At 37.1% G+C, this 26,257-nt stretch overlaps 1 protein-coding gene and 1 long non-coding RNA gene across 2 annotated transcripts in view; both read right to left on the reverse strand.

Annotated features, from left to right (window-relative positions):
- LOC132050323 (uncharacterized) overlaps nt 1-26,257 on the reverse strand; it is a 91,663-nt gene that overhangs the window by 40,483 nt on the left and 24,923 nt on the right. The gene's annotated exons all lie outside the window — the stretch shown is intronic.
- Nucleotides 107-9,585, reverse strand: LOC132048121 (CMP-sialic acid transporter 3). Its single transcript, XM_059439324.1, has 16 exons — nt 9,476-9,585; nt 8,750-8,956; nt 8,318-8,434; nt 8,172-8,228; nt 7,924-8,001; nt 7,111-7,155; nt 5,520-5,579; nt 5,258-5,380; nt 5,067-5,144; nt 4,320-4,389; nt 3,314-3,421; nt 2,953-3,086; nt 2,795-2,874; nt 1,325-1,373; nt 1,167-1,230; nt 107-529 (listed from the first exon to the last, which is right to left on the reverse strand). Exons 2-15 carry the CDS (start codon nt 8,915-8,917, stop codon nt 1,180-1,182), a joined length of 1,218 nt encoding a protein of 405 aa, XP_059295307.1. The 5' UTR covers nt 8,918-8,956; nt 9,476-9,585; the 3' UTR covers nt 107-529; nt 1,167-1,179.

Genomic DNA, 26,257 nt, shown 5'->3' on the forward strand with positions numbered 1-26,257 from the left:
ATTATATCCAGATTCAGGGATTTTTCACTAGGCAGAGATAGCATAACTTAAAACACATAGGAAAACTACCAATATTTTGAGTCATCGCCTGCCTTTTAGACCAGGATAAACCAACATCCTTCTTGAAAATAAACATCAATAAATTCTATAGCACAGGTCTATCATCAAAATTCACTTGATTACAAGAATACATGAAAGAATTGATAATTGTAAACTGTTTACAAGAAAATCAATGCATAACACTACACGTCTTTTTGTAAGTGGTATGTAACTTATACAACATCGGTGGTAGCTCGTATTTGTATTGCATGACAACTATACTGCTGTTGTCTACCTAATACTCCTCCATCAACATATCGTTCTCTCCAGATGAAACAATCCCGTGAAGCACAGAGGGATTGGCCAAATATTGGAGAGAAGAAAAGAGAAACAAGACTCTTTCTTCTTTATTTGTTCTGGATATTACACTGAATGGCCTTGTATTCTACACTCCCTGTAAATGCTCACCACAAAATGCACTAGAAATGACCTGCAATAATAATTTTCTGGTAAGCAACTTGTATTTACAGAAGACAAAGGTCTAATAACAATAAAACAAGCACCATATCCAGGAACAGCGTTTTAGAGACCAACAAATACTAAGACATGCAGGATAAAGTTCTCACGTTAATCTGGTGGTACATGATGCATTGTTGCAAATCATTCGATATATAGTTGGAATCTGACAACGTCAACGACATTAGCTTAGCTTCTTGGTGTCTATATCTACATATCATAACATTGCTAACAGAAAATAGCACAATTTACTGTACTCTACCTCAGATTCGTAAACTACTTGATATAAACAGTTCTTTAATAAGTGTAAAATATAACAAATATTAGTGGCATCTGTTTGGTGATGAAATTATTCATTCTTCTTGATTAGTTCTTTTCATACATATCAAAATAAAAAGAGAGACAGGAAATGATAAACAATTCCATTAGATGACCAAGGTGCCAACAAACTCTCCTAGTCTTCTTTTTATCCTCCCATATGTTTTCCACGAATAAGAAGTGCAACCAAGAGACACATCCATAAATCATAAAAACTTTGAACATGGTCTTAATTTATGTGCATCTATGATAACAACTTGGAGCAGAAAGTATAGAAACATTAGCAGACATACAGTTCAAATAACTTCATCTTGGAAGAAGTGGCTGTCTTTCATCAGGTCCTACTCGATGACTAGCCTGAAAAAGAAATTAACATGAAATCCATCCAAGTCAAATAGGGAATACAGCGAAAACTCAGTATCTATAAATTTCTCATAAAAAAGATCCATACCTCCTCATTTGCTCCTGCTGCCATATTTACAAAGGACGAATCTTTAGAGCTGAAAACAACACAAAAGGGAAGTATTAACAGATGCAGCTTTTAAACTTTGGGGTTGGGTAGGGTCAAGAGGAGGGGCGGGCGGAGGGAGTGAACATGCATCTCTATGATGTACACACCTAAAAACTTTAGCATTTGTTTCAGATCCATCTTTCAATAGATGGATTTGATTGTTATGGTTGGAAAATAGCAGGTGAAGCTTTAAGGCCAACTCATAGCAAGGAAGAAAGAAGAGTTGCACAGTTGAGGTCTCACGAAGTATTTACCAGCATAAAAAGAGAAGTTATTTAAATGTCTTTGTACATAGTATGGCCAATACCAATCATCACCTAATAGTAATTCAAGTATGCCTTGCTGTCTTAGTAAGTGAAGCTGCGAAGTATCTTGCAAAGCGAAGGACCTTATGCCAATAATAACTTGTAACTATTTTGTAAGTATCTTTCTAAGAAAAAGGTCATGCATTCATTATATCAAGCAACAAGGAGGTAACATTTGCAGAAATAGCAAAAAAAGAGTCAAAAGCAACCGTTCAGCTATGCAGAGAAATATAATTGTAACAGCCCAACCCGTTAGTGATATTGTCCGCCTAGGCCTAGACAAGCACGGCTTTAAAACGTGCCACTAGGATCGAAGGCATGCTTCCTTATATACCCAACATCCCTTCCGTGCTTTGCCGATGTGGGATTCTCCTAGCAGGGGTGTCACATACACCCCCTCTTACGGACTCAGCATCCTCGCTGAGGTTTGCTCCACCATATGGAATTTGCTTAGACTCAGCACAGAGGTTTTTCCCGCCTACCAGGGATTTGCCTAAGCTCAATTGAACTCTGACCCACCATCGACAAGGCTGACACAAGAGTGGCTCTGATACCATCTGTAACAGCCCCAGCCCGTTAGTGATATTGTCCACTCTGGGCCTAGATCAGCACGGCTTTAAAACGCGTCATTAGGGTCTAGGCATGCTTCCTTCTATACCCAACATCCCTCCCGTGTTTTCCTGATGTGGGATTCTCCAAGCAGGGTTGTCACATATCACATATTTCTAAACTGGTTACATCTGAACTTTGACACTTCAAGACAAGATAATTCAATGATAGGATATAAACTTAACCGACATGATAAAATGTCGCAGCACAAAGAAATTTTTGCAGCTGAATTACGTGCATAACTACATTTGCTATAAGAAAAGATGGCTATAGTTGGATTATCATGTTAGTCATTCCACCAGCCCTAAATATTTTCAACGGATGGACATACCGGGAGCAAGCCATCGCAATCCTGCTTTCTATCACATTCTCAGCATTTATAATAAACAAAAATAGAATACAGAAAGCATTATCCTAAGAACCAGTAGCTGGCAAGGAAAGATAACTTGGAGCTGACACATAATTTTGCATTACACATAATAAGTAAAGTAAATACCTATGGTTCTCCCGGACATCAATCAACTCCAATGTCCCGTTTGGTTGGTCATCTTTAACTTTTGAAAGAGGTGAAAAGAACTGAAATATCAAAGTTATATGGTCAGTCCAACGAGAAAATGGGAAATATCAAAGGGACAACTCTCTCAATTTTAATACCTGGTGCATTGAGATGAAAACAACAGAAATCCCAAGAAGAAAGTTTACGGTCAGTGTATGACCAAACAACAAAGCAGATGCTATGCCTGTAAATATTGTTGCAACGGTCGAAGAATACTTCTTCAGAATCGTATCTGGTACAAACAAATTGTCTCATTCAGTAGACTACCATAACAACAACATACCCAGTAATGTCCCACAAGTGGGGATTCAGTAGAATACCATAATGGGAATTTTTTTTTTTGTTAAAAGTGTGATGGCTTACAGAGGAACACCAAGTGCAGACATATATTAACCCCATTAGGGGAGGATACGAAGAGCAAAAAAAAAAAGGTGGAGCAAATCGAGTAAATAATCTCACCAGCATATTTGAAAAAAAAGGACGACAGAATTCCTTGCGCCGCATTGTTAACAATTAGAAGCATGGTTGCCTTTGAATGCCCCTCAAATATATCCAGGCTACCAGGACCTACAAATTCAGAAGAAACATTTCAGGCTGGAGGAATATTGTCCAACAAAGGCCTTAGTCTGAAGTAAGATCATTCTTTTGATTGGTAGTCTGAAGTAGGATCATCTTGACCCATGTTCTCATATGTTGCCACTTCAATCTCCTCTACGGAGAAGCTTTATAAAACAAGGGCAGAACTTTTGCACAGGTTACAAGCATAGAGGTATATGACTTATCAGAGTAGGTATATACACCTGATTACTTCCCTAACTATATTATATTTTACAATTAACAGATTTTTTTATTTTATTTTTTTGATGACATGGGAACCCACAGCCGCTACCCTTCGGGTGCGCACAGGGTAAACCCAGCTCCAGTGTAATAGCTCGCAAACCACACAGGAGAGATAACCCGCACTAGGCAAGCCCCATGCGACGAGCTCAACCCAAAAGGCAAATCCCCATTATGAAAGCCCCTTGCTCAACCAACTGAGCCACCCTTGCGGGTTAACAGATTTAGTATTATGATTTGTGATAAGAGGTAGTGATATGATTTTCCAACCACTAAATTAGGTTAGTAATAGGATTTTCAACCACAATGACGTTACAGTAACACGATTTACACTATGAGAGAGTGATGTCATTTGCAATTTTGCAGGTTTTCTCATGGCGGTACATTCTAATCCAGGGCAGGTGTAATAATTTGGTATTCATAGCTGTAACAGTTTACTTAAAGATAAATCATGAAAGCAAGGAACTAGGAACTATAATGAGATCAAATAGCAAAGTAACAATGTAAGTCTTTTGACAAAACTGTGAAATCAGTAAAGTCAAGTGCAGTTTTGTTTAGTGAGTTCTTATTTGCCTTGTTATGTACCATCTTTTGATTTATAGGAAACCCCTCAGAATCAACCCATTACCTTTAAATACGGCAATCCCAAGAATGGCTAGAAAGTTGAATATAGCACCATATCCGTACAGAAATAAGTTCTGCAAATTAAATAGTAACATGTCAGATGGCTCAGGAAGAGAGTACTGATAGAAGTCACGTCCGCCCTCTATGAAAGGAGAAATTAGCATAATCTCTGTTGCTAGAGACAAATCAGACATGCATCAACTGAAGTCCTATAATTGGACAACTGATGCTGCTGTAGGAAAAAGATCCCAGTAGAAGTCGGATTAGAAAATAAGGCAGGGCAAAAGCTTGCACAAAGAGTGAAACTGAAAGAAAACTGTTCTGCTATGTCCATCATACCAGAGAACTATTCTTCACATGTAATTATAATTAAATTACAATGTTACATGTTTATCATACCAAAGACCCGTTCTTGATTTGGAATCTTAACTAAATTACTGTGTTACATCTTTCTTATTCCCTTGTCATCAAAAAAACAACTTTCTTATTCCCTGTACAAGGCATTCGAAGTCAGAGTTTACCGTTGACAAATATTCTTAGACATTTCTTAAATGCAAAGTCTCCAAAGAACCAAACATTGCAGTAAGCTGGCACTGATAAGTACCAAGTACAGGAATATAAAAATGATACATCCATTCAAAAGTAACAATTGTCCCGCGAAAGACAGCGGACGAAAATAATGAGCCAACCTAACCACAGAACATTCTAATGATACAGAAATAAGAAAAATGATAATTAGCCATGAACTTACCTGGAGATATATGCTAGTGTCATATTGACTCTTCAAAGCATACTCATTGAATACTGAAGCCATAGAAGGCACAGTTACCTGTTTAAGAAACCCTCCTTTAGACAGTAATAAAAAAGTATCATAAATCCAGCCCAGGTGTTTACTAATGCCTAACAAAATAGAAGGGATAGTAGGTTCCTTAAATTACTTACAAAAATCAGTGTATATATGTATGCAATTGTGGTAACTGGAAGAGCCAAAGAAGTGGTGCCTTCAGGAAGGGATCGAAGTTGATTAATGCTAATCCCAATTAGCAGCAAAGCAAGAGCCTCCCACTGTAACAAAATAAGTCCTATTATATGGGTATACAACTTCTATCATCCTGCAAGAAGTTACACAGGATGCTTCGCTCTTTCCTGCCCCCACAATCAATATTGCACCACTAGCTTATTTTACTAGTTTGAAACAACAAACCTGAATTATGGAAAATCGCCGTTTCATAATAAATTTCAACAGCACTGCAATAACCAAAACCTGCACTTTGACAACAAAGAAATAAATGTTAAAGAAAAGCTCTACCACAGCATAATATCCAAGAAAGATTCTGAAAGATATCATTTTGCTGGTATATAATAGTGGAACCGAGAAACTCATCAACAGATATGTAAAGTCTCAGGTATCGGAAAAAAATAACCACCTTAATAAACTTTTGGATTTAGGTAACGTTCACGGTAAGAGACAATTCAACAAAAAAGAGTAGTCCTTTTTTGATTCGGACAGAACTTTGGACATTCTAGAATAGATGCTGAAAATACTCTTTCATTAGATAAGCCAATAAAGGAATAGCAGAGTAGTTGACTCCGACCCCTGTGCATAACATTATTTTAGAGATAAAATTTATAACCACCTCAAAATTCCTAAAAGAACTTAAATATAGCTCTTTATGGCTGCTCCAAGCTTTTCCATGCTTACTGAAGGGACGAACGGAAAGATTAACATGATTATAAGTTTATAACAAAAAAAATTACCAAAAGCACTTTTTCTTTTTTTTTTTTTTTTTTTTTTTTTGGGCAAGAAATGGTATTACTAATGGCACCAAGGAGGTGCTGTCAAGGTACCAACAGAATATCCCTTCCTATTCGTAAAGGGACTCTATGAGTTCTATCACTGCTTCAGCATCAATTACAAAATTCTGCTTACACCAAAAATGAAACAAAAGGAAACAGTTCATCTTGATCTTTTGAATAGAGTTTCCTTTATCTTAAACACCTCTTCCTTTTCATGACAAGGAACCCGCAGCCGCTACCCTTCGGGTGCGCACAGGGTAAACCCTGCTCTTGTGCAATAACCCGCAAACCACACAGGAGAGATAACCTGCACTAGGCAAATCCCCTGCTGTCGTAGGCATCTCGAAACTCTTCTTTTTACCACTAACAAAAGGGTAAGACGCATGAAAATCTAGCAATGACGAGATATCTAGTTTTTCTCTAAAGACCAGTCAACAGTAGATACATTATCCATAAAATCAAAGGAAGCGGTAACCAACCATCTGCTAAAGACTGCAAGCTATTTACAAAGAGTACTTCACAGATTATCAGCTTAAATTGCTTGCAAGTTCAAAAATAAAATATTGCTTTGCACGGGCAGCCTCCATAATACAGATTAGATGGGAGCAATTTCAGTCCAGTCCTGAACCAAAATTTTGGAATATAATCTGGACAGATTTGGATCAAGAAACAATGGCAACAACAGTAATGCTTCAATAGGTCTCAATCTTTTCCCTTATTTTCTTTTGGTGCACCCATGTAGTTCTTGTTTGTATAGAGGATGGGGTGTCTTTTGGAGAGAACCATATTTTGTAGGTTTCTCCTTTTTTGGGGTACCTCTTGTATACGGATCAAAAAAAAAAAAAAAAAAAAACAGTAACGCTTCGATCCAAAATGTAGGAGATGGTGCAAAAGAAAGAAGAGGAACCAGAATCAATAAAGTAATTGAAGAATTCAGCAAAAAATCAGCAAGAACAATCAGATGATATATTGTAGAAGTGGTCAAATATAGCAGTTACCTTCAGATTGCTTAGCATCTTCACTGTTGCTGGGTTGAAATATAACTGTACAAAAATATGTGAGGGAAAATGTCAGAAAAAGGAGAACTGTGGTAAAAAAATCCAGAGTTTATAGGGTGGTAGCTAGCTAGCTGTGACTTAAAGATTATATTGAACAGTGAAAAGATCGTAATAGTAGTAGAACAGTCAATCAAATATGTATACATGACTCAGGAGATTCAAATCCGAACATCAAATCAATTTCTATAGAGGTTCCTCAATAACTGTTAAAGCGAATGGGGACTATGGCAAAGAACCCATAAACCAATGTAGAGTTACGAAAAATGAATTTATTTCTCCATTTACATCTTAGCCATGAGAGGAAAGAGTCAAGACATCACTTGTCTCCTACAGCACGATGAAATGGCATGTCTAGACATGCCCAGACTTTCATCCAGTAGGGCATCTAATGATGGTAATTGGTTATTCAGCAGCCTCTCTTATTTAGAATTTTTAGTCGTGCCAAGGACAAAGCGACAGCCAGCAGGAAGTATTGTGCACAGAAACATTCTTGCAAAACCAACACAGTCCACTGAAGGCAGAGATAGAAATTTGTTATTGTGGTTGTTAACTGACGATCTCTGTGGAATCATCCCCTATGTACTGAATGCAATAGATGAAACTAGAAAATATTCAAAATATTCCAACTTTATAGCTATGTACAGTACAAGTAAAAACGCATAACCAAAATGTACCATGCTGGACGAAATAACAAAACAATAGGAATTGTCACTCAGAGAACTGACAAACACAGAAAGGCTCAACAAACAGTACCTGCATGATGAACTTTAGGTAGTTATTTATGGCATAGAGCAATGCTGGTACAGCAAGAAGCACATTGTTTCGTGCAGCCTGAAGAAAATATGAAATGGTCATGTAAAATTATCAAGTCATATTGAACAGTAAAATTATCCATGTAACAGAATGTTGCTGTTACATGGACATGATGAGCAATAAAATAGGTTTTAACCCACCCTGGGACACTAGGAGCAGTTACAACACTCACATCAACGACATTTTACCTGTATAAATGTGGATATTGAAAGAAGTGGCTTTTCTCCAACCTTTTGATGCCTGGCCTGCAGAAACAATCCAACAAGAAACATGAATTGAGCTATCGAAAAGAAAATCTTATGAGTAAAACCAAAAAAACATAAATATAGTGTACCTGGATTAGAAGCATTATTATTGCAAAGACGACTTTTGTCGCCTCTGTCAAGAAGTTGACACTTACGGGACTAAACTTGAATTTTCCATCCACTTTTGACATAAATACTAAAACAGGCTGAAAAAGGAAATAGAATACTGAGTGAGACGTGTCTTTCTCATTTTTAGGCAGCAAATTTAATGCTTTGCTGATAGAAGCAAGTGCAAAAGATATGTAGTGACAGCTATAATTAACTATATTTAATAGAAAACCAGAAATTTTTAACAAGTACCAAAACAAATGGTGAATGTTTGGGAAGGAGCAGAATCCACACGAAATCAAGAAGCTTAGAAAGTAGGATATTATCATTTGCATGCAAAAGTTAAGAATTTTTCTTCTGAAAACTGAGAGGACGATTAATAAACAGTTAGAACATCCGGAAAGGACCCCTACCTGTAAACCAACCAGCATACAATCTCCTACAACCAAAAGAACATTAAGAGCACGTTGCTTTGATGAAATCTTGCTTCTGTGTCGATCATATGCCCTTGAGATAGTTTTTACAGTTGGAGAAACCAACTTGGAATGACAGACAGCACATTCTGCCATACCGTTCTTCATGAGTCAACTGCTAAGTATTTCAGCTCTAAGAAAATTCACCTAAATAGAAGAAACATGGTGAGTACAGCAATATAATAGATCAAAAATAAAAGAGCAAACAAAGTAAGGCAAGAGTAAGATAAAGTTCTGTTAGTGTACTTGTCAAGTATAATTTTAAGTATCAGAATTATATATATAGCTCATATGCATCTCTTCAAGACTATTTCATATACCCCACAATCCGTTCAAACAGCTTAAACACATGAGGAGAAATACATGCACAGGTCATCCGGATCCTACATTTTCACAACCTGTTATCTAACTAGGGTCAACCCAAACCGCATCTACTGCATAACAAAGATCTATATTGCATTATCACTCATTCACTAAACTTGACGTATCAGTAGTAGTATGCACACACCTATAACGGATAGGTATGAACCATGTAACATAGACAGAGATAACCAAAACTATGAGAAAGAGTTATAACCAATGGGGTGAGTCAGATGGAAGTAAATAGAAAAGCTAATTGATGACACCAACAACACAATACATAATATAGAAAAAGCAGTAACTTACTGAACAAAATGCACTTCAATTGTTACTGCAGCTGCAGGTGAATAAATGGTGACTTCAATTCACCTCTCCCTATCATCAAAAACCAAATCACTTGGTAACGCACAGATCTCTTTTTTGCATGAAAACAAGTTCGAGTATTGAATTGGACACGGACGGATCAAGCATTTAGATAAACAAAATGTAACATGTAAAGGTAATTCAAATAGATCTACATCCCAATCTTAATAAACAAATAAAGAAGAGACCTGAGAGAGAAGGTGCTCTGCCGGAAAACAGAATATTCCGGCCAGATCCAGATAACTCCGACCGAGCAGACTTGAGCTGAGAAAACTTAAGTAGTAATTGGAATTAGGAAAATCGAATTCTGAAAGACCTACTATGTGTTTGTTTGTTTGCTTGTTTTAAGATGCGCGGAATATGCAGTTGGAAAAGGCCTATAGATTTTATTTCTATTTTAATATTATAATTATTATTATTAATACTAATAAAGTGAGCCACATTCATTTGGCGTTTAAGTTTCTCTCTCACTTTGCTTCAATAGTAAAACATCATAACAGGTGTGAAGTTCTTGTCACATTCCCTTTTTCTTCCAGAATATGACTAAGCTTGTGTATATAACATGGGTGAAATTCATTTTCAAAGTCTTCTCCAACAAACATTCATTCTTTCCCATCGTTGCTTTTACCCCAATTCATCCGTCAAAGTTTTGGACCTTTAAAGTAAATAATAATCACTAGTTTTTTCAATTTTATTATTATCATTCTCAAAATTTGTAACTAAAGCTTTGAAAAGCTACCTAGTTTTAATTAAATATGCAATAAAAAAAATAGTATCTAATTCAACTAAGCTGAATAATGTAGTAATAATTCAAGTGGATTAAGCCTAGCAACTTCCGTTGTGTTTAACAATTCAATATCATAAAAAAGGCCTTTTATTTTTTGAAATTTGATATGATATTAGTATGATGACGGGGGAAGCAAAACAAAACAGTGTTGAAAGACTCGAGGATACCACTTATGTGAATTGCAACTTTAATGAGAAGTCACTCTTCTGAAAAAATGCAAAGCAACTTCTTCAAGTAAAACAAACTACCTTTATCTTGCAAATCTTGTAATTTACGGAACTCAATAACTCAAAGTATCGTCGTACAATAATAATGTATTTATAATATGATTATTAACACATATAATCATACTTAGGGCCAGAGAAAAAAGATGACCAAGCATTATTATTCTGGTATAATTTTAAATGCCAAAGTAATCTTGTGCAAGACCAATATATTTACAACTAGCCATATATCGCACAAGCCGAACATGTTTATTCACTCTAATTAGTCTGTCTTTAAGGTTTGTATTTTGTAAATAATTTTTAAAATTTTGTCATTGTCATGACAGTGAAAGTTGTTCGTCAATATGAAAAAGAAAATTAGTAAGAAGGTTGGGGAAAATTAATATTTAAATTTTAGATTTTTTCTTTTAAATTGTTTAATATCTTATATGTATACCGACAGGTTGATATCTGTCACGACCCGACTAGGGGCCATGACGGGTACCCGGGGCTAACCACCGAGCACCGCTCATACTATTACCCATCGTACACATCAAGCGTTCATTCGTTAATCTTATACTCAAATCATAGGAAAACCATTTTTCACTTTGAAACATAATTACCTTTACATACATATATATATATATATATATATATATATATATATATATATATATATATATATATATATATATATATACACACGTGGGAAAAATCGTGAGACCATACTACCACACGCGCGTATCTACGAGCCTCTACTACGAGTAATTAGACATATGGACGGGACGGACCCCGTCATGCCCAAAACATATATATATACACAAAAGAATAAATCAATGGCACTCCTCCGAACAATGGAGTGCTCTCAAGTCCGCTAGTAGTTCCCTACGAGTCGGATCACCTCCCCGTCTACCCGTGGGCATGAACACGACGTCCAAAAACGGACGTCAGTACGAACATTGTACTGAGTATATAAGGCATGAATGAAATGAATATAATAGAGAAATCATAAGACATAAGATGAAGATATAACCTGCTTAGCCTTTCAGAATGGATGCATTTCATACATATATCATATATAATCGTATTACATATATCATCATAGCACCTACATCCCCATATCATATACACCATCATCGTTAACCCGCGTCCGGGTAACCATCATATGCCGCCCACTAGTGGTGTCATGCCCGGCCCTCTAGGCTCCTGTAAACCAACGACCGCCTTAAGCGGTGACATGCCTACCATCTAGGCACGGTGGAATCGTACGCACCCCCGCCTTCGCGCGGTGACATGCCCAGCTAATTAGGCACGGTGGGATCGTATCGTCATATAGTCAACATAAACTTATCATTATCATACATCTCATAGGCATATCATAACCTTATCATAAACTTAGCATCATCATACATTCATCATTAAACATACATTAAAGCTTGAAGGTAACCATGGCTATGCCGGGTTGACATGAGGTCGTGAACCCCCGACTACGTTATGGAGTTATCATAATCGTCATATCTCACCTGAAGGGACTAACATTTTAAGGTGAGTGCACATAAGGAAAAGCATCAATGGAACTATACTTAGGATCATTAACCTCATGGACATCGTACCTCACTTTAAGATTCTTTGTACTTAAACTCATCATTATCATGCTCGTATCGTATCTCTTTTCTTTAGCTTATACATATATAGCTCGTTACAGTCATGGACTCATAGTTTCCTTTATTTAGGAAGATCATGGAGAAATAGGAGGAGTCATGCCATAGAAGGAAAGGATTAAACTTAGATACCTCTTTCGTTTAGCTATTTTATCGTTTGATCGTTCTCCTTCGATGCTCGCGTTTCTACCTTCAAAAGAATTCATATTAACATTAGCTGATGGATTGCATGAACATGCTCAACTAAAGCTAGAGAAAATTGGGCAGCATTTCCTTTGTTTACACAACTTTCCCCATATTCCATATCAACTCCCAAACGTCTATAACAACATTCACAATATTATAAGCCACAATCATCATTCATCTACATTATCCACATTTCACAATTTCACTTCAATTTCTCCATAATCATGGTCATAGTTCACTATTACGTTTTCTCACATATAATGCTTATCCCATGTTCTAAATGTCATTTATAACATACTTACAATCACAACATATCAATATTCATGACTCATTCCAAACTACTACTCAAAATCTCATTATTCTCATCTTTGTGACCCATTTTCTATCTCCTTCCATAATCTAAGTCTTTCAACCTCTCATTACCTTAAACAACATGGAAAGATCATAAAACTTACCTTAGATAGTGTAGGAATAAGCCTTGAGCGGAAATACTCCTCTTACACCAAAACCCTAGTTCACTTCCATTGGAATTTCTTGGCTTGGATGAACTTCAATGAGTTTCATACACTTGATTTTGTTGGTTTGATGAAGTTGATCACAAATATCTCTTGAGTTCTTGTGGATGAAGAGTGGAGAGCTCTCTAGAATGTTCTTGAAGTGTGGAGAGGAGAAATGAAATGAATTAAATGGGATGGGGTCCTTTTAGTAATTTTAAGAGCTGTCCCGCCAGATTCTACGGACCAACATACTGGCCGTATAAATTATACTGGCCGTATGTATGGCCGTAGATCTGGTCCAGTGAAAGACCCATTTTGGTCACAACGTACGGCCTAACATACGGCCAGTATGTTGGGTCGTATAATGCCCAGTCTTTCCGAACTCTTTCTCGTCGACTCGTTTGATCTCCAATCCTTGTGGAAACTTCTTAACACTTGTTTAACACTTCATTAACAATCTAAGGGACATTATAACCCTTCTCCAAGGCATCGTTAAGCCATCATTAACTCATTACTCGTAAATCGTCTTCCGATACATAGCATATACCTTGCCTTTCTTGGCAACTTCCGTCTCCTACCTCGAATGTCTTTGAAATCTCATTTAAAATCATCAAATGTTATTTCTTACTTACCAAGACATCGTATACTTCGTGCCCTTCGTTAGTCTATTCACTGTATGTTAACGGGAAATTTTTCGAGGTGTAACAATATCCATCTCAATCAATTAACTGTTCAAATCCAAACATAAGAACCGTTGTTGTATATATTGGATTTTTTAAAAAGCAAAACTAATAAAATATTTTTATTAAATTAATTAAAAAATATGAGAAAATAAATCTGTCGGATAATTAAAATTAAAGTGCATATGTCTATGGAATAAATATTAAGTATTATGACATATTAGAAATGTGATATGTTATATCGTAAATCACCAAATTTTAATTCCGAAATGAAAATATAAAGTAATACATTTTATAAATGTAAAGAAACAATAATCAGAGAATGCAAAGGAGAGTAAGATAAGTAAAGTATTGACAAAGAAGGAAAACCCGTTTTCCTTCTTTCTTAGTACTTTAAACGTGAAAAGAGGACGAACAATAGCAATGCAAAAATTGTACCAAAAGTTATATAAATTGCACACTTTAACCAACTACCTTTTTATCCCACGAAGACATTTGTCATAGTCTCTCTCCAATAGACTATTTTCAAGAATATTTATTAGAAAGGGTTAATTTTATTTTGATTTTATAAATGAACAAGTAATTTGGACACACGCATATTATATTTTTCAAGAACGCCAAAAGTCAAGAGTGTACAGAGGAAATAAATGTGTCGGAGAATTATAATTGAAGTGCATATGTCTATGGAATAAATATTAAGTACTATGACATATTAGAAATGTCCACGTGAGATTAAAAAATAGTTGGGTAAAGTGTATAAGTTATATGGCTTATGGTACAAGCATTCATTGCGTGTACAATTTGTTAAGCTTTTGGTACAAGTTTGGGCAGCTGTGTTCGTACCCCCAAGCCACTTATATATATTAGAAATATGGGAAGAAAATAAATATTCAGCAAAAACGTGAAAAGTCAAAAGTGAACAAGTAAAAGTGCAAGGAGGAAATAAATGTGTCGGAGAATTAAAATAGAAGTGCACACGTGTATACATGAGAAGAGAATAACTATTCAGTATTATGGCATATATCCACGTGGAATTTATTAATTCTTAAAGAATGTGAAAAGTCAAAAGTGAACATATTAAAGTGCACGGACGAAATAAATTTGTGTAGGAGAATTAAAATTGAACTGCATATGTCTATACATGATATAAATATTCAGCTAGAATACGAAAAGTCAAAAGTGAACAAGTAAAAGTGCACGGAGGAAATAAATACGTCAGAGAATTAAATTTGAAATGCATATGTCTATGCATTAGAAGGGAATAAATATTAAGTATTATGACATATGTCTACGTGGGATATAAAAATAATTTGATAAAGTGTACAAGTTATATAACTCATGGTACAGGCATTCATTGCGTGTACAATTTGTGAAGCTCATTGTACAAGTGCGGGCAGCTGTGTTCGTACCCCCACCGCACTTATATATAATGAAAATATGGTTATTAGGACAAAATAAATCAAAGTCAACATAGAGATAAGTATGGCCATGTAGCTCTGAGCGAGCAATCTATTAAGATGCTATTGAAGGTTTAATTAAAATGGATCAAAATGGGAGTTTGGCAAAATGAGTAACTCGCCGAATCATGCAATGAAAATTTGTATTATTTATGTAAAATTTTCATAAACAGCTACCTTTTAGCTCCTTCTAACAACCTATAACTACATGTTATATATTTACAATTCGTAGCTAGATCTCTCTATATTTAGCTAGTCGACTGGTATACTAAAATATAGCGGAAATACAGACGCTGGGCTAACTGAAATTGCTATATTTATGGAAACAAAATCTGTTCCAATTTAAATTAAAATCAGTTTTATTGTTCCCTGATTCACGCAAATATCCTCCCATTCCATATCTGATCACATTTCGCATTCAAACAGCTAACAAATTCAAAAAAAATTGAATTAAAAAAAGTACATGTCACATCCTTAATCCGATAGGGTGTGATGGGCACCCGACCCTTACTTAGGGCCGAGCGAACCCTCTGACTTTCGTGACAATCATAGTCGTACTGGGCCCCTAAAGTATAACATAAGGACATAATGAAAGATTTTCAGAAAACAAACTTGCTTTTCATCTTTCTCAAATCATAGTCAAAACTGTAACGCGTGAAATCTTTAATACAATGCATAGTAATACATCGACTTACAGAGCCGCTTACAACCTGACATATTATACACATGACTCTGTCTGCAAAGTCTCTAACATAGGACAAACTGTCATAACATAAACATTCTGACTCGGCAGCACTCCGGAGGAAATGGAGATCGCCAATCCCGCTGGAACATCTTCTGCTAACGTCTTCTACTCATCTGGGATTACCTGCGTGGCATGAAACGCAGACCCCGAAGAAAGGGAGTCAGTACGGAATATGTACTGAGCATGTAAAGCATAGAGCATAGTAAACAGGATCATAGCCGAAAGAGGAATTACAGAAACAAAAGTAATAATCAGAAAATCATGAGACTTGCCTTTGAAAATATATATCATGCATGTCAATTTCATAAAATCATCATGTATACATATAGCGTGTCCCGACCCTCTAGTGAGGGACTCGGTAAGTAAAATCATCATGTATGCATATAACATGCCCCGGCCCTCTAGTGAGGGACGCGGTGAATAAAGTCATCATATGCCATCCTGGCCACCTCCCCATCATCACATCATCATCATCATCATATATATATATATATATATATATATAACGTGCCCCGGCCCTCTAGTGAGAGACGCGGTGAACAATGCAATGGAGTCGTGCACGAATACATGCCCCTGCCCGGACGCATCAAGGACATATTGAGGCTGGCACGACGCAGTAGTGAGAAACCATATGCACATAAATCATTATTAGAGACTCAATGAAGTAATATGAATGAATCGTCATTTAAAAATCGGACAATAGTCATATCAAATATAGCTCGGACGGTACTCGGAAACATATCAAATATCATAAGTATATCAAAGTATCGTAGGGACCATAGTCGTATATCAAATCAATCCGAGCCCGCCTGTGAAAATTAACGTCATTATACGTTACAAAACTTTCTACGAACGTTTCAAAGCAATCCGGTTCTATCTACGAAAGTTACGGACATTTCTAGACATAGGATCCTTTAGAACCAAAACCGTTCATACAACATTCTAAATCCAACCATATCAAAGACATAAAGATCACGACATGACCATATTAAGGATGCTAACCTCGATAAGCAAATATGAATCATAAACATGCTCGGAATTTAAGAGTGGAGTTACCTCGAAGCTCGTGTCATAGCCTAATTACAACTAGGACATGCCAGAAGAAAGAAAGGTTGAGCTTTACATACCTCGTTCGCTTCCTAAGCTAATCCAAACTCAAGTCTCGTCTTCTCACAATCTACAACACGTCATTAGGCATCGAACATTAGTCATAAGCACTGAAGGACTCAATTCCAAGCCATTGCTTAATCTACAGAAATTTAAAAGATTTTCCTATAAATTCAACAACCCCGAGAATTTAACTCGGCCAAGCCATCAACAAAAATACCAACAATCATATTAACGACATCAACGACCAATTCAAAATGTATTCAAGCCATATTATTCCATTTACATTCATTTCAACCACGAACATTCAAGCCAATATCGACGCTCGCATGTTCAAATACTACTCCAAACTCATTCAATCAAGATTCAAGAACGCTTTAAACAATCCGCAAAATATTCAAAACAATTCAAACAATGTACTACTCCACCCGAAACTTTCTAAACTTGGCAAGAGCAACACAATGCATTCTTTTCTTCCAAATTCATGAATTGCATCAATCCTCCACACGTCCACAACATTATTTCCAAAAATTCAAGAAACTATATTAGAATCACTTTAGGTTCTAAATCAGCCCACAACAATTACAACTTCTACTTGAGTCATTAACCCTTCATTCTCATCATAAAATACATAACAACAACAACCAAAATACTAAGTGACATTAGTTCATCATTCCTACACCACCTAGCACATGCACGGCCAAACACACCACACACGGCTACAACTTCCACACCAAAATTCCATGAATTTCATTCATTTCCACACTCCACAACATACACAAATCATCCATAACATAGGTAAAAAGAGGTGGAACCTTACCTTCTCCATTCATGGTCTTCACACGGCCAAGGTTGTGTTTTGCAAGAAAGAATGTTTTGCATGCTCCAACCACTACTTCATGTTGTTTAGAACCTTCCAATTAGTAGAGAAACTAGAAGAAAATAATTTTTCTTGATCAATATTTTGGCCTTCAATTTTTGGTTCCTTGGCCGAATGGCCTTGTGCTTTTTCTCTCCCATTTTCTTGAACTTTCTAGGTGATGAATGTGATGAAGATGATTAATAAGTCATCTTATCACACTTGTATAACTCATCCACATGGCCCTATGGCCCACACACATACACGGCCACATGGCCTATTTTTCATGAAATATTAGTTTTCATAATATCACTTTCAACCCCAAAGTTTCCTTAATAATCCATGCCAATAAATCATAGGCAACTTATGCCTTAAAACAATATCGAGGGTTAAGAATATCTACCTCGTATCCCGAAATCGTCTTGTCCTTAACTTATCCTAGTTAGCTCGGATTATCCCGACGTACAAAATACGGGATATAACATCCTTCCCCCCTTTAGAATATTCGTCCTCGAATGTTCAACTAGTCCCGTAGAGTCTTATAAGGATCTCAGGGGGTTTCTCCTAACACCATAACGTACAGTCTCATCTATTAATCATATTTCTTCTTTCTCTCCTCTTCAATTTCTTAAGTCACCACCTTTCTGTTATTATTTCGTCGCAGTACCTTAACCAAAGCCATGTCTTTAGTACGTGACCCTCTTACCTCACAAACAATGTAGTAAGGTCCTATATATATCCTGCGTTAGCTTCTCCTTCTTGTCGAATCTTATTACACTTTTCATGGGTGATATCTTCAAAAATACTCGCTCGCCTATCTGGAATTTTAAGTGTCGACGCCGACCGTTGTCTTACGATTTTTGTCATTTCTGAGTTGCTAATAGTCGTCCCTTACTTTAACTATCTTCAGCTGGTGTGATTCTGAAAGAATTTGACATATAAATTCACCCTCCTTCAGTAGCCAACTAGTTTTGACCATTTTGCCTACATCCTCTCATAATCTCCCTTTTCTTCACTCATAACACTCTAGGCACATCACCTCATGTCATTTCTTTGTCTTCACTTCGAATTCTTTTATCGTTCCCTTGCTCAGATCTCGCTCTCAACTTTCCGGTCACACATTATGCGGCAATCTTCACAAGAATATGCGAAGGTGCTCAATACTTTGTCTTCACCTCTCTTCTTCTACAACCGGTATCGGAATAAATCTTTGGTTTGACCATAGCCATGCCCTGTTGTTCTCCGTCCGAATTTTATCTCAGTAATTTAGCTCAAGCCATCTTTACATCTTCCCTTAATGCACCCAAAAATCTCGTAACCATATTGTTATTACTGAATCCAAACTTTTCTCATTACTTGTTTGCCTGGTCTCGTCCTTAACATGTAAATGTTCATAGGTGACATAATTATCCTCGTACGACTTGTATAAAACATATTCAATCTTAGCCACGGTCTGTCCTTCTCTTGATTCGTGCTACTTCACATATCCTTTCCGTACTAACATTCGCTGGTAGCCTATCTCGTCATATTCCTTTCTCTTCCTTTTCTCACCTCCTACTATAGGGGTTTTCTATCATTAGCGAACACTTTACTGCCCACATCCTAGCTTCTAATCCCACATAGCAGTGTTATCTTTCGCAATGTCTCCATAAATTACTCGCTATCTTCTCTTGTCGTACTCTCTCCTTTTTAAGCGTCCACTTTCCAATGTCAGCTTATTTAAGATTACCGCAATCAATTCTTAGCACTATCTCAATTATCATCCTGACTTCTACTCTTTTATTGCTGGCTTTGAGATCTTACCAGCTTGTCTTGGTAAGGAACCGTACTTGTAGCCCAAGCATCCGTATCAAATACATATTGTAGCATCGGTTGTCTTCGTCTTACACTTGCATCCCCCGCACTCGTTTCCCTCCTTTAGGGGCGCACTTATACTATTACCCAATTATACTTCGTCTTCTGTCCATATTTCCAATCTCAATTAGGCGGCACTTTTATTCCGACATTTTGACTTCTTTGCCTTCCGTCTACTCACTTTCTTCCTTTTCTAAATATCACGGTGTTAGAACTTTCCAAGTTTAACTTATAGTGAAAATAGCATCAATTTGCCTTGTAACATTTGTGCCATTTATGTCTCTTTTCACTTGAACTTCGTCACCCTCTCCGGTTAACGCCTCCCATGTACCGTGACGTTCGTTGTCGGAATCTACATATTCACTGATATAGCCGTGTACGAGATATCATGGACATGCGTACACATATATTTACTACCATCTGACTTACAAAATATTTCGAGCACCATTCCAACTCACCCCAATTCTAAAGCTGTGGTGCTCTTTTTTTTTTTTTCCTTTACCGGTCTAATCCGCCTCGGCCTACGCGACCTCTTAAGGTTTCCGCTCACTCCGCATACTCTAATTTTTCCTTAGATTACTCTAGCTTCTCATTTTCTTTCCCTATGTCTAAATTTATAAAACTTTCGAAAACTTCCCGGGGTCACCCATCCTAAAATTTCTCTCACTCTCAAAGACGCTTAACCTTGGAACTCCGATGAAATACGATGCTTTAATGCCGGTATACTCGCGTCCTCCTCACCGCATGACCTTCGTCACATAATCCGGAGTAAGTTGAAGTCGTGACAGATTTCAAAACGTCCTCGTAACACCTCTCTAACACAAGAAGGGTCTCTTACTCTATATCTTAGCCTTTTTTCAATCCCCGCTGTTCACTTTTCACCTCTAGATATGACTACTTTCCGTCCTAGACGTTCAAATTCCCGATGGTGATGAGCACACCTCGATCGCCGCTACTTATAAATACTTGGTTATCGGCCTTTGGATTTCTGCTCCCATTTTACCTCGTTCCTCATTCCTTTTATAATTGGGTTTTTACCATCCCGTCATTTATAGTACTCGTATCCTTGGCTACACATACCATGACCTATTGCCGTTACCTCGTTATCTCCTTTCTTCTTTCTTTTCTTACACTCGCCATCATTTCCACTATTATATTACCTTATTCCAAACTTCCCCTACGGAACTTGATAAGCCTTTCTTATTCGTCCCTATATCTCGCTTTTCCGTTTCACGCTTACCTTTATATTCTAGCTACATAGGTCATATCCTAGCTTTGGCCACTTTTCTCACTAGACTTTACTTATTTCCATGACAATCCTCGTTATGTTCACATTATATCTTACTCATGATCAACCCGTACTATAACACTTCTTAACCCTTTCCGTTTCTAGATCAACTTTATCCTTAATATTTCACAAACTGTCTTATCCATATACACCCATATCCATCACAATTCTTTTCCTCCGTACTCTTGTCGTAATCATATTATTACCTCTTTTAACTATAAGCTCGTCGTCATCCGTCCCTGCTTATCCATTCAGTTGGTACCTTAATATAACTTTCTATCAAGGTTTGCCAACTTTTTCTAAATCATCTCTTAGGATTACAAGCCCTTTCCAAATTATTTTTTTATTTTTTACCATAACGATATCGAACTTCTAATTATTATTATCCTCACTTCTGCAATTTGCTTCTTTCTCAATGTCAGCCGTACTCGTAGCTTAACCAGATCTTGCCATTACCATCGGCACGACCTTTCAAGTCGTATTGCAAACCTATATCTCCTTCTCTTTTTATTTCTGGGAAAATTTCGGCAGAGTTTCCTCTGTAACTGTTACTATCTCAAAACCTGTACGCAGGAAATACCAACAATGCCTCACAGGGCCAACATATATATACATATATCATATCATATCACAGCCTCACAGGGCTCCCGATATCAATAATCGTACAAAAATAATGAACATACCTCGTATGCCCAACTCAAACTGCACCTATTATACTTTCTTGTTTACTTTCCCTTTTAATCTTTAACTTGTATTTCAATCGTACTTCGATATCTTACCCGACATATATCTTTCATAACTTTGCTTACCTGCGTGCTTTGTAACTTCCAATCTCGCTAGTCGCTTTCTTCTGTCGATGCCATTCTTCTGTTGAAATCAAAGTTAGTATCAGGAGTCTCATCTCCTATGACTTGGCTCTATGACACGATCTAAGAGGTGAAAGAAGAGTAACCACCCTAGATGCCCCGTAGCCTCCTGTTTATAAGTGTGGCGCGCTTCACACCATAAACAAGACTCTACTGGACACGACTGTGCAGACAACCCCTAGGACGAACTGCTCTGATACCAATTTGTCACACCCTTAATCCGATAGGGTGTGATGGGCACCCGACCCTTACTTAGGGCCGAGCGAACCCTCTGACTTTCGTGACAATCATAGTCGTACTGGGCCCCTAAAGTATAACATAAGTACATAATGAAAGATTTTCAGAAAACAAACTTGCTTTTCTTCTTTCTCAAATCATAGTCAAAACTGTAACGCGTGAAATCTTTAATACAATTCATAGTAATACGTCGGCTTACAGATCCGCTTACAACCTGACATATTATACACATGACTCTGTCTGCAAAGTCTCTAACATAGGACAAACTGTCATAACATAAACACTCTGACTCGGCAGCACTCCGGAGGAAATGGAGCTCGCCAATCCCGCTGGAACATCTTCTGCTAACATCTCCTACTCATCTGGGATTACCTGCGTGGCATGAAACGTAGCCCCCGAAGAAAGGGGGTCAGTACGGAATATGTACTGAGCATGTAAAGCATAGAGCATAGTAAACAGGATCATAGCCGAAAGAGGAATTACAGAAACAAAAGTAATAATCAGAAAATCATGAGACTTGCCTTTGAAAACATATATCATGCATGTCAATTTCATAAAAATCATCATGTATACATATAGTGTGTCCCGGCCCTCTAGTGAGGGACTCGGTAAGTAAAATCATCATGTATGCATATAACGTGCCCCGGCCCTCTAGAGAGGGACGCGGTGAATAAAGTCATCATATGCCATCCTGGCCACCTCCCCATCATCACATCATCATCATATATATATATATAACGTGCCCCGGCCCTCTAGTGAGGGACGCGGTGAACAATGCAATGGAGTCGTGCACGAATACATGCCCTGGCCCGGGACGCAGTGAAGGACATATTGAGGCTGGCACGAGCAGAGTAGTGAGAAACCATATGCACATAAATCATTTTCAGAGACTCAATGAAGTAATCTGAATGAATCGTCATCTAAAAATCGGACAATAGTCATATCAAATATAGCTCGGACGGTACTCGGAAACATATCAAATATCATAAGTATATCAAAGTATCGTAGGGACCATAGTCGTATATCAAGTCAATCCGAGCCCGCCTATGAAAATTAACGTCATTATACGTTACAAAACTTTCTACGAACGTTTCAAAGCAATCCGGTTCTATCTACGAAAGTTACGGACATTTCTAGACATAGGATCCTTTAGAACCAAAACCGTTCATACAACATTCTAAATCCAACCATATCAAAGACATAAAGACCACGACATGACCATATTAAGGATGCTAACCTCGATAAGCAAATATGAATCATAAACATGCCCGAAATTTAAGAGTGGAGTTACCTCGAAGCTCGTGTCATAGCCTAATTACAACTAGGACATGCTAGAAGAAAGAAAGGTTGAGCTTTACATACCTCGTTCGCTTCCTAAGCTAATCCAAACTGAAGTCTCGTCTTCTCAAAATCTACAACAACGTCATTAGGCATCGAACATTAGTCATAAGCCTTTGAAGGACTCAATTCCAAGCCATTACTTAATCTACAGAAATTTGGGCAGCATTTCCCCTATAAATTCAACAACCCCGAGAATTTAACTCGGCCAAGCCATCAACAACAATACTAACAATCATATTAACGACATCAACGACCAATTCAAAACGCATTCTAACATTAGTAACCCTTTTCTATATAATCCCATATTATTCCATTTACATTCATTTCAACCACAAACATTCAAGCCAATATCGACGCTCGCATGTTCAAATACTACTCCAAACTCATTCAATCAAGATTCAAGAACGCTTTAAACAATCCGCAAAATATTCAAAACAATTCAAACAATGTGCTACTCCACCCGAAACTTTCTAAACTTGGCAAGAGCAACACAATGCATCCTTTTCTTCCAAATTCATGAATTGCATCAATACTCCACACGTCCACAACATTATTTCCAAAAATTCAAGAAACTATATTAGAGTCACTTTAGGTTCTAAATCAGCCCACAACAATTACAACTTCTACTTGAGTCATTAACCCTTCATTCTCATCATAAAATACATAACAACAACAACCAAAATACTAAGTGACATTAGTTCATCATTCCTACACCACCTAGCACATGCACGGCCAAACACCTCACACACGGCTACAACTTTCACACCAAAATTCCATGAATTTCATTCATTTCCACACTCCACAACATACACAAATCATCCATAACATAGGTAAAAAGAGGTGGAACCTTACCTTCTCCATTCATGGTCTTCACACGGCCAAGGTTGTGTTTTGCAAGAAAGGATGTTTTGCATGCTCCAACCACTACTTCCTGTTGTTTAGAACCTTCCAATTAGTAGAGAAACTACAAGAAAATAATTTTTCTTGATCAATATTTTGGCCTTCAATTTTTGGTTCCTTGGCCGAATGGCCTTGTGCTTTTTCTCTCCCATTTTCTTGAACTTTTTAGGTGATGAATGTGATGAAGATGATTAATAAGTCATCTTATCACACTTATATAACTCATCCACATGGCCCTATGGCCCACACACATACACGGCCACATGGCCTATTTTTCATGAAATATTAGTTTCCATAATATCACTTTCAACCCCAAAGTTTCCTTAATAATCCATGCCAATAAATCATAGGCAACTTATGCCTTAAAACAATATCGAGGGTTAAGAATCTCTACCTCGTATCCCGAAATCGTCTTGTCCTTAACTTATCCTAGTTAGCTCGGATTATCCCGACGTACAAAATACGGGATATAACACCCATTATAACAATTTCGATAAGCAGAGCATGGATACTTTAATGTTAGGTACAGAGGTTATTGGCTATTGTAAAATGATTGAGAGTGTAACAGTACCGCAAGGATATGCGGTAAGTGCCTATCATAATTAAGGCAATAAGATCTTTTAATGGTTACCTCATTTCTGTAAGTATCAGTAAAGAATGACTCTACACTTATTCAAAGCTTCCTCAATAACTCCGTTGGGCTTCTAAGAGGCCCTTAAGAGGACTACACTTCTCCACGTCGATGGCGCAGAAGAAGTATACGTCTATGGTATTACGAGCTAATCGAGGGAGATGGAAAATGACCCAACCCCAAGCTTTAAGAAAAGTTGTTGTAAAAAAAGTAGATTTAAGGTAATCTCAGTTAATCCCAAAGCTATTGTAACCATTCTAGATATGGCAATGCCTCGAGAGCAAGTCGAGAAAGGGAGAAGAGAATAGGAACCAAATACGAGTAAGGAAGCTAAGGTGGCATTGTTAAAGAATGTGTTGGGAAGGAGTCCTTGAATAACCATAGGCTTTTTCGAGTAAGATGGCTTGCACGTAGAGATTTGAAATCATGGCGAGAAGTGTTATGACAAGAGGATTCGATTACGTGGTTTGATAACAGTTAGGATTCAGATAATGATGTCAAGATATTAGAAGTGGGGACATAACTTCAGACTATGTTCAAACCAAGCTAATATTCACAGCAAATGTACAATTCTTTTGATCATTTCTTCACATGTATCCGTAACAGCATTAAAGCAATACCGGTAACAATTTCTAGAGAAATGCATGCCGCCAAAAGGTGATCAATGTTTATAATGGAGTTAAGAGTTATACCATGATGATGATAAGGATAAAGAAAGTTCCGTTGAGAAGTAAGTTTCCAACTATTATATCCTGTCAAAAAAAATGAGTACAGTAGATAGTTCAGCTGTAACGATAACATAGTTGTCGTATGATATAGACCTCTTCTATCAGGATTCGATTAAGAATACGAAATTTAGGCTCCCTTTCAACCATTGAGAAAGCGACATGAAGCAGCAAACTACAAAATAATGGAGAATTCAATAAAGACTAGCGTATGAGAAAGACATCTCTCTAATGAAACGGTCAAGGAGATTGATAATCAATTTAGTAAGCGGGAGTGTAAGTTACAATAATGGAAGTAGTAGGTGCAGAAAGAAGAGTTATAAGGAGGAAATAAAAAAGAAAGAAATATGGTAACTGAAGAAAGGAAAATAGATGATCGAGTTAACAGCAAGGACTGTGGTAAGGAATAAAAGCAAAATAACAAGAACAATGCAATAAAAGGAAACAGAAGACTTACTATCGTAGATTATAGGGATTCACAATAAGAAGAAAACTGAGATGATTTCGGTAAAACACAAAACCTTCTGGGTACTAAGAGCTTGAAGTATGAGAATCTTTGGGAAGTGTACAATGAGTTATGTATTAATTAAAATATATTTGTTACCCAAGCGATAATGACTCTATCTTAACATTCAAGGACAAATGTTCCTAAGGGGGGAAAAATGTTACATCTTAGAAAATTTCACTATCTTGTGATGCAA

This window comes from Lycium ferocissimum, chromosome 1 (genome assembly GCF_029784015.1).
Source record: "Lycium ferocissimum isolate CSIRO_LF1 chromosome 1, AGI_CSIRO_Lferr_CH_V1, whole genome shotgun sequence".
In the NCBI taxonomy this organism is placed as follows: domain Eukaryota; kingdom Viridiplantae; phylum Streptophyta; class Magnoliopsida; order Solanales; family Solanaceae; genus Lycium; species Lycium ferocissimum.

Bases quoted from the DNA above. Each gene is read 5' to 3' on its own strand.
- LOC132048121 (XM_059439324.1), bottom strand. From the start codon at position 8,917: ATGAAGAACGGTATGGCAGAATGTGCTGTCTGTCATTCCAAGTTGGTT. The intron at 8,002-8,171 runs GTAAAATGTCGT...TATTTTCTTCAG, and splicing joins CAATATCCACATTTATACAG to GCTGCACGAAACAATGTGCT. The intron at 5,580-7,110 runs GTAACTGCTATA...GTCAAAGTGCAG, and splicing joins AGATGCTAAGCAATCTGAAG to GTTTTGGTTATTGCAGTGCT.